General features: G+C 52.1%; 1 protein-coding gene across 1 annotated transcript; it reads left to right on the top strand.

Moving 5' to 3' along the window:
• The first annotated feature begins 1,449 nt into the window (after positions 1-1,449).
• On the top strand, positions 1,450-2,607 carry ODF1 (outer dense fiber of sperm tails 1). Its single transcript, XM_027450280.3, has 2 exons — positions 1,450-1,867; positions 2,166-2,607. The coding sequence occupies exons 1-2, from the start codon at positions 1,614-1,616 to the stop codon at positions 2,476-2,478; spliced, it is 567 nt and encodes a 188-aa protein (XP_027306081.1). The 5' UTR covers positions 1,450-1,613; the 3' UTR covers positions 2,479-2,607.
• Positions 2,608-9,378: the final 6,771 nt, after the last annotated feature.

The raw sequence follows: 9,378 nt of genomic DNA, 5'->3' as shown, positions 1-9,378 counted from the left end.
CCTGGCTCTGAAGTGTGCGTGCCGTGACCGATGGGACCTGAAGTGGGCGACTGCTTTATTCTGCTACCTGTTTTCTTTTTTTCCCTCTATAGATTTTTTAGGTGATTCACGGGTCTCTTGGGAGCTGCTAGAACTTTAAATAAATAAATAAATAAATACATAAATGAAAGAAGAAGGAGGTAAATGTGAAAGGGAGGTAGCTTTAAGGTCAAACCTCGACTCTGTGTAAGTCACGCACCTACTGGGCTTCTCTGCTCTAAATGTGCAATTTGGACAGCCTGTGGGCTTTGCCGCCAAAATGTGGAAAGAAGAAAAAAAAAAAAAAAGGAAAAAAAAGAAAATAGCAGCCTGGGGTCCCGTGGGGCAGCCGGCCAGGATCAGGCCACCTCTGCGGGGCCCCCTTTCCTCGCTGGGGTGCTGGGTTACCCTGACCCAGCTTCTCTCGGCTCCGTGCCTTCGCAGTGCGGGGAGCTGCTGCTCTCCGTGCCCCGAGGACTCTGTCAGGAAGATTTAGCGCAGCGCTCCTCAGCGTGAGCGGTCTGCTCCAGATCTCGTCTCCTCAGATGTGACTTGGCAAAGGAAACTTCCTCTGTGAAATAAATGATTCAGGCTCGTACCACGCGAGAGAGACCTCCTGAAAGGCTCTTTCATGTGGAGCCAGGGGGACCGGAGAGCGTCAGGGTTTTGAAGGCGAAGTACCCCAGTCGGAAAGGTGCACAGCCTCCTTCCAGGAGGGACCCTTCACACAGTGGCAGCCTTTGAATTCAGCTTCTAAATAAAAGATTCAGCCTGAAAACAAAAAAAGCTGAGCCTTTTATGAGTAATAAACCATAAAGTGATTTTTTTTTCCTGGGTGAGACTACCATTCAATATAAAATAAGCTGGCTCTTACGTGTGCATGAGTACGTGTGAAGCATTCGGCTGCTACCAGACATTTGCTGCCCTGAAACCCCACCGGGAGCCCTGCATTCGGCTCTGGGGCCCCCAGCACAAGGACATGGAGCTGCTGGGGTGAGTCCAGAGGAGGGCCATGAGGATGACCAAGGGGCTGGAGCCCCTCTTCTACACAGACAGGCTGAGGGAGCTGGGGGTGTTCGGCCTGGAGAAGAGAAGGCCCCGGGCAGAGCTTACAGCGGCCTGCCAGTGCCTAAAGGGGGCTGCAGGACAGCTGGGGAGGGACTCTGTGTCAGGGGGTGTAGGGATAGGACAAGGAATAATGGTTTAAAGCTAAAAGAAAGTGAATTTAGGTTAGATATTTGCAATAAATTCTTCACTGTGAGGGTGGTGAGGCCCTGGCACAGGCTGCCCAGAGAAGCTGTGGATGCCCCATCCCTGGAGGTGCTCTAGGCCAGGCTGGATGGGGCTCTGGGCAGCCTGTTCTGGTGGGTCTCCCAGGGACACGCATGGGGCTGTGACACGTCCCCAGCCCCGTGACACGTCCCCAGCCCCCTGATGTCACAAGGCACCTCCCGGGCTCACAGCACTCATAAGAATACCCGTGGCTGTGCCCCACGCCTCACGCCAACCCACAGCTCTCTGGGCAAATTTTTTCCCCCTCCGTCTCCGAGCGCAACCCGCGCTCGGGCACCGATGCGGCTCGCCGCAGCTCAAAGATGTCTCTGTTCAACCACGTTTTGGAGGATGCCGAGTGGGATTTGAGGCAAGCCGAGAGAGAAATGCAGAGGCAGGTGCGGCTGCTGGACCGGCAGCTGCGGCACCTGCGGGAGGAGCTGCCCCCCTGCTGCACCTGCAGCCCCCTGCCGCATCCCCCCTGCCCCTGCCTGCGTCCCCGCGGGACATCCAGCCACCTGGCAGAGCGGGGCAGGGCCCTGCCGGCCACGGTGGACATCGAGCAGGAGCTGGTCAGGTAATAGGGCTGCACAGGGGGCAGTACGGGGCACAGCCCTGTCTGAGAGGTGTAACCAAATGCTGGGAGACCAGAAGGGATGGCAGCACTTCAGCTGCCCCATCCCAACAGGGCATGCTGAAGTGCTCCTGACCACCAAAGCTTGCAGGCGTGGGCCAACAGCAGCCCAAGTGCTGTGGGTCAGCCTGCGTGCCAAGGTGGAGCTGACAGTTTCCCATTTGCTTCTCTTGGCCTCAGAGTTACCCACCCATTCCCCCACGAGTCGGTCTGCAAGGCGCTGTTCTTGTTTCCATTGCAGCATACAACGAAGATCTAACAGGCTGCCGTGTGCTTCCCGGGACCGTAACGTTTTAGCTGTGATGGACATGAAGGGTTTTGACCCCGAGGAAGTCAGCGTGAAGGTGAAGGACAGGAAGGTCCAGGTGCTAGCGGAGCACGAGGAGGCACACACCAGCGCGCGGGGGAGGGAGTACAACTACAAAAACGTCAGGAAGGAAATCTCCTTGCCACCAGGGGTGAGGGAAGACGAGGTGACCTACTCAGTAGGATCCAACAGGATCATGAAGATTGAAACTGCCCACAAGCACTGCCCCTGCCTCATGAGATTCTGAGCCACCCGGGGTGACCCGGGCAGAGTCCTTCCTTCTCTCCTTCCTCCTGTGGGCTCCAGCTCCACTCCGTCTGTGGGCACCACCAGCGCTTCTCACCTCTTCCAAAACAAAACAGAGCATTCAAAAAAAAAAAAAGTGTGTGAGCCTCATTTCATTTCAAAAGGGTTTGGTGATTGGAAAGGGGGGTACCAAGGGGAAAACACAAAGATAGGGGTGATTTGGGGAATACTTGGCTGCGGTCACTTGCTAGGTAAAAGGACACTGCAGGAGGTAGCCTGATTGAGTACAGGTACTGCTGCTGCTTATAAATCTCGTGGATTTCAAAAGCTGAATGAAACCATTTATCAATCACACTTCTACAATAAGGAAATTTCTCCCAATCCCATCACTTCCATTTGAGCTGTAAGGATATTTCCTAGGGCTCAATAATAATCACCTCGAAGGGAGGAGACTCCTTCCAAGGTAGCAGCCTGGGTTACCTGTGCCCTTGCTCTTTGGAACCTGGGTTTTTGTTCCCTAAATTTGTCTGGGTTCACGTCCCATCCCTGGGAGAAGCCCCCTCTAGCAGACATCTCCTCCCGAGGACTGGTTTGGCCGTAGGCAGCGAGGTAACTCAACACTGGTGCGAGAAACGTGCTGCTGCTGGCAGGTGTTCAGAGTCCAGGTAGCACTCAAATATCCGATAACAAACTGCAAGCTTTATGGGCTTGGTGTGTATCTGGGTCAGTACGTACCGGCCCACGCGCGGGCAGCCTGGTTTTCCTGACGCTGGTGGAGGACACTTGGAAATAATCCACGTCTCAGCAAGGAGGCCTCCTCCTGCTCTCACGGCGACAAGGATGCTCAGGAGCCCTGAGGAGACCTCCTTCAGACAAAGCAACCCACGGAATAATACAACCAAAACCCCTCTGGGACACAGCCTTCTCGCTCGGTAACTATTTCTGCAGAAGCTGTCTCAGCGTGCAGAAGAGAAACAGATTTCAACACCTCCCATCTACCCATGACTTCAGACTTGCAGAGCATGCACAGCCCCGCAGCGATCGCAGGGCTGGCTGCGACTGCTCTTATCCTCACTGCTCATCCTTTAACACATCCTCCTCACACTTTGCTCCTAAATTGGGCTTCCAAAGACAAATTAAACCCCTGAACATCATGATTTTATTTACAGATATGGTTTTATTCCCTTTATTCCCGGATTTTAAGACTAAAAGGCACTGTCAGATCGCCTGGCCTCATCTCCTATTATACCACAAACCAGCTGCCCAAAGTGTGAGTTCTGGGGAAGCTTCTAGTCTTGATTTGAAGACTTCAGGAGACAGACTCCAGCGCTTCTCTTTGTATTCTGTTCCAGTGACTAATTTCCTCGTAATTAAATGTCATGCCTTGTTACTAACATGAGATCGCCTGGCACCATCAGTTCATTCTTTTTGACTCTGCCGGATGAAAAAAAGCCCTCAGAAGCCGGCTTTGTCGGAACACAGTGGTAGCTACGAGCTTCTCGTACGTTGCCAGTAAGTCACTTTTCAATCCTGAATTCCAGATTTGCTCATTTTAAGAACCGGTTCCCAGCTCCTTGGTACTTTTGTTCCATATTTGCGCCCTTTTTCAGGCTTTCAGTGCCCTTGTGGACACCAGACTGGGAGCAGCAGTTCCCTGTCTCACCCACTAACACAGCAGAAATCACTTCTTCTCCACGAAGCACACCATTCCCCCTGCTTTGGTCTTTCCAAGGGCTCCACGTGTCTCTGACGCGGCACTGCAGGAGGTATTTCTGCTGCTCCCTGACCACCACCACCCCACTGGGACGGAGCCGCTGCTCCTGGCTCTCCCGCTGCTGACGCAGGGATGCCCTGTGGGCACCGTGACATGTCCAGGGGGGATGCACACCAATGATTAAAGCAAGATGTAGGATGAAAAACATGTTTTCTTACAGAAATGAACTACAAATAGATGTTTAGCCTACCAATTAAAGCTGTTAGTGCTTAAATTCACAGATGACTTGAAGGCTGGGAGACTGAAAAAAATCCTAATTCGTTTTATGTCCTGTGCAATGTGTCCGGGCGGGTTGAAGCACCTTTAAGACCTGCATAATAGAAGCAAATCACTCGGTCACTGAGCTCTGTGAACACCTACATGCTTGGGACTTACCCAAAAGTGTAACTGAAATCTGTACCCTCCAAATGCTGCTTCGATGAGAGCTTGCTAAACAAAAATACTCCTGGACAGCTACCACTAACGCAGCAAGACACGCTCATGCCAGCATCTCCCTGAAAGAAATTTGCCACTAGGTGGCAGATGATTTTGTTTTATTTTTTAATTTATCCTTGTGCAAATATTTGTTGCAAGCAAAAAACAACAAAGGTGGTGCTGCAAAGCAGGGAGGCTGGCTTGGGCTGCTGCGTGCCTTTTTGTTTGCAAGGCCGATAGGAAACGGCAGGGACAGCAAGGGCTGACATTTGTGTTGCTGTGGTGTGCGGGAGCACTCACAAGGGACCGAGACCACGTTCGGCTTCTGCGCTGGATTATATTGACCTCTGGTCCTGCAGCTCTTCTCCCCCAGAGCAGCGTGACTGAATACGAGGAGTTTTGTTTGCTTCAGCAGGCTCGATTCAGCAGCCACTGCTGTTGGCCATAACAGGGGCTTCCACGTGCTCGGGTATTCTTCAGCGTAGTGTTGCAGGGAATTATTTTGGGGGCCCGTTTTGGCCATCCTGATAGAGCAAATACCCTCTCAGAATTCCCTGGCATGAGGAAGGTGCCCGAGAGGGCGATTTGGCTCCGCAGCTATAAACACGGCTGCGTTCCTGAACTCTAGCCTTATCGGGGCACTTATAAATAAACAGAGCCCTGGAGTGGGAGGTCAGCTGAGGATGCCAGCTCCAGACCTCCCCTCGGTCCTGTGCTTCCAGGAGTTTCCCTGCAGCCTGGCAGTGCTCTGCAGGCCGGAGCCGTGCAGGAATGTGGTTTCTCTCGGGGGGCAGCCCCGCTCCTCCTTGTACCAAAAGTGGACCAGAAGTGGAGGAACTTCGCCCATTTTATCCATGCCTGATGTTAGGTGCAACCCCTGTGCCCGCTCATCCCTCAGGCACCTCGATTAACTCCTGGGTAACCTTTCAGAGCACATTCCCTGTCTTTATCTGTGGAGAACGCACTCCTAATTTAGAGGTCGGAGCAGGAGCTCCTGGCTCCGAGTGCTCTCGTACGCAGGCCGCGGCCTTGTTGTCATCCCACACTCCGCACTTGTCACGCCGTTAATAATCCTGCACTAGATTTAGATGAGGAGTAAACCGATCGCCCAGCACCTGGCGAAGCTGCCTCCCCCCCGGCATGGGCTCTGGCCCCGTTCCCTGTAACTCTTTAACCTCACGGCCTCCTTCCCCAGCCACTTGTCAGACACCTCTTGCTCCTCGTTCCTCTCCTCCACCTCCCGATAGTGCTGTTATCTGTAGGTGTTGTGGAATCACAAACACGAAACCATCCTCTCTTCTAACAGCAGCTGCAGATAACAGAGGGTCTCGGCTCTGTCTTTAACTCAGGGTGGCACCTGTAGTCTTTTAAGGTCTGCAGGTGAAAAGAGTTTTACCATTAAACTATAAACCTCAGCTCAAACTGCAGGGAAAATCACCATGCCCTGTGCCTCGCCTGGCAGATTTTAATTTGCTGGGAAGTGAAAGCCCACCCCCTGCCAGGAGGGCACACGTGGGTTATCCTCTGGGTGTCCTGATACTCCTCGATACCCTGGGGACTCCTGTTCTGGGAGATGCTGCATCCCCTGGCTGCCCGAGGACCACCTGCAGCAGCGAATTGTTTCAGCTGAAGGTTGTATCTGAGACCCAGCATGGAGTGCTGAACCTATATATGTCATATTTCATCCAGGGAACTAAAAACATGATCACCGTGTTAAAGGGGTGAAGACTGGAGGGTCCGAGCACATCCAGGAAGGATCAGAGTGCCGGGCAAATCAAAGCAGAAACACAAAGCTGCGTGCTAGGAGGAGAGCTTGTTTTGGAGCAGTGTAAACAGAAAAAGTGTCTGCAGAGGGAACCCAATACAGACTGCTCAAATAAACTGCCCCCGAACAAGGAAGAGGCACAGGCTTTGGGATATCCGTGCAAACAAAGCCAAACAGCCTGCACTTCTCCTGTAATCCTCGCACCGGAGCACTGTGAGCCAGCTGAGATGCTGCTGCCTGCCAGCCTCAGCCTCTCCCGAGTTTCTCAGGAGGAGCACATCCTGGGGAAGTCCTGCTCGGTGACTCACAGGGAGGAGCTGCCATCCACCCCCGGCTCAAATCCTACCCCGGGTCGCTTTCTGCTAGGGATTTTTTTTTCTTTCTCATCTGAAATAAACAAAATGACCACTTAAAAGTTGAATCAGTTCTTCATTCCTGGACCACTTCAATGCATCTTGTAGCTGCATACAACAGCCTCTGGGTTCTCTAAAGCTCGACTTCTCATCCTTGTGCTCTCTCCTTCCAGGAATATGGGGTCAGCCCTGGTGCACCCATGTTTTGGGCAGGCAAGGAGCCTGGGCTGCAGGGCTGGTGCCAGCTGGAGACCTGACCTCCTGCATGCTGGCTGGGAAGGGGGCACCCAGCAGCACCTTTTCCCCACCTGCTTTGTCACCTGCACAGGAACCTGGACTTTGTGCCTGAATTCATGTGGCTCACAGACCTGAGTTTATCTTTCCTGTCCCATTACTAGCTTTCTTCCACTAACTTCTGCTCCCGATCTCCAAGGCAGAAGCTGTTTGCTTCCAAACCGTGGGCAGACCCACGAGATCCGAGCGCTGCAGCAGCTCATAACTTAGGGTCACTGCCCTGGACTGGAGCACCATGCATCTCAGCCGGGGAGGTGGGCTTGTCTCTAACGACCTCACATTTTTGGACCATTCCTTTGATTTTTGCAGGAGGAAGAGTAACGAAATGTCTTGGAAGAGACACATTATTTGTGCTATTTTTCTCCTGGGTACACAGGTTTAACTGTTTTCCAGGCATTATCAGGAAGGCTCTAAAGGTAAAGGCCTGATATTTTTACTCTTGCTGACTGGAAGGTTTTTTTATTCAGGGTCCTTGCCTGTGATTAGAGAGACACTTCTTGCTCCTTGAAAATAGCGTTAAATTCGCGGCTGCTCACAAAACCCTATAAAAGTAATTTATTGCGCATCACCAAACACCCTCAAGAGGCCCGAAACAGCATTAGCATTTTTATAAGAAGCGCTCACATAGCCTTTTGCACAGACTTTACCTGCTCTTTTGTTCCTGTTATGCCAATGAAAAGCACCCAGCCGCTGCGAAGACGTGCCCAGCCCCATGTCCCAGCTGGAAGAGGCTCTGGAGGGCTTCCCCAGCAGGTGCAGCAGGGCATTTTGGCCCCATCGGGTGCTGAGGACCAAAGGCACGGCATCAAAACCCCATCTGTGTGGACTGAACATTCAATTCAAAACTTCAAGACACTCTTTTTATTATTTTTTTTTCTCAACAAAGCAGTAGTAAAAGAGTTTCGTAAGAGCTAATGCAGCTGGTACAGACTGAAAGTCACTTGGAACCAATGTGAGGCAAGGGAATTGCTTAATTTTGGCGAAGGCTCTCTGGGGCTGTAGAAGCTGTATCAGCAAATGGATTTGTTACTTCATCAGCTGACATTCCCTCTGATCCAGCTTCTGCTTTTCCTCTTCCCCTGCATGTTGTTTGCTCATTTTAGGGCATCCCCTTCTCGTCCAAAGGGGCATTTTGAGGACTACACACCGGCACGGATGAGCCACGGCTCAGACCCTGGGTACAGGAAGATTGGCTAAGAGGGAGCATGCAGAAATATCTGCAGCACGAGATGACTTTCTGCTGTCTGAGCTGCAGGGAAGGGCTGGGTCAGGAAGCTGCAGGCATCCAAACCTCAAGGAGCACCATGATCTCCATCAGCTTGGTCGTGATCTCCTGTTTTTGTGAAGTGGTTTGCAGTGCTGCACTCCCAGCCAAGCAATTTGGGGACATGAAGGTGGCTGGGACAGGGCTTCAGCTCCCAGAGCCCCAGGGCTCCTATTTTATCTGGTGCCAGCACAGACAGCAACTCCCTTGCTAAGGCAGTAACTCCACCAATTCTGGCATCCGTGTAATTATCAGTGCTCCTTGTGACTTTGGGGGTCAACCACAGTTTAAAAGCTTCCTCTGTACCAAACTTCCATGGAGGTGATTGTTGTGTTTATGGCTCCCTACGTGCCCTCAGAAACTCCAGGAGAATGATAAAAAAAACAGGCCCGGGGCCTTTTAAAACCTTTGAGAAGTGAAAAAAAACTAACTTCATGGGACAGAGTGACCTTCGTTCCTCAGCACCGAGGCTGTGTCCCAGACACCAAGGTCTAGGGGTGGGCGAGTTCATGGTTTATGGCTTTGTTTTCAAATCGGTACATGTGTATGCAAAGAAGATTTTAAAAGGAAAAAAAAAAAATAAAAAAAGGAAATTCTCAGAGCAGCCACAGGGACTGAAAACTCAGCCTCCCAGATTTCTCCGTGCATCAGTATTTCCTTGGCTCGCCGCCCTGTTACCTCAAGTGCCGCTGTCAGCGCAGGAACCACTCAGCGTTTAATCAGACCAAGCTGCTGAGAACTTCTAACGCCAAAATAAGAATTAACCCAAGCGGTTCTGCTCTGATTATTTTTTGTTCGTTCTTCTCCTTTTCCTCAAGAATTGCAGCTTGGCTCATCACGTGGCGGGCGCAGCGGGAGGAAGGCGCTCGCTGGGCCTGGCGTGGTGAGCCGTGACAACCTCTGGTTTACCTCAGCACGGCGGCCCCGGGGCTGACACGCAGGCGGATGCAGCTGCATGGAGGACCTGCAGAGCCCCCAGCCCCTCACGTAGCCGCCTTGTCCCCCCTCCAACACCGTATTTTTATGTACAAAATGAG

Source organism: Anas platyrhynchos, chromosome 2 (assembly GCF_047663525.1).
Source record: "Anas platyrhynchos isolate ZD024472 breed Pekin duck chromosome 2, IASCAAS_PekinDuck_T2T, whole genome shotgun sequence".
In the NCBI taxonomy this organism is placed as follows: Eukaryota; Metazoa; Chordata; class Aves; order Anseriformes; family Anatidae; genus Anas; species Anas platyrhynchos.
This window is presented reverse-complemented; position numbering and strand designations above follow the sequence as displayed.

Coding starts and splice junctions, on each gene's coding strand:
- ODF1 (XM_027450280.3), top strand. CDS start 1,614: ATGTCTCTGTTCAACCACGTTTTGGAGGATGCCGAGTGGGATTTGAGG. Junction 1,868..2,165: donor ATCGAGCAGGAGCTGGTCAG/GTAATAGGGCTG, acceptor TTTCCATTGCAG/CATACAACGAAGATCTAACA.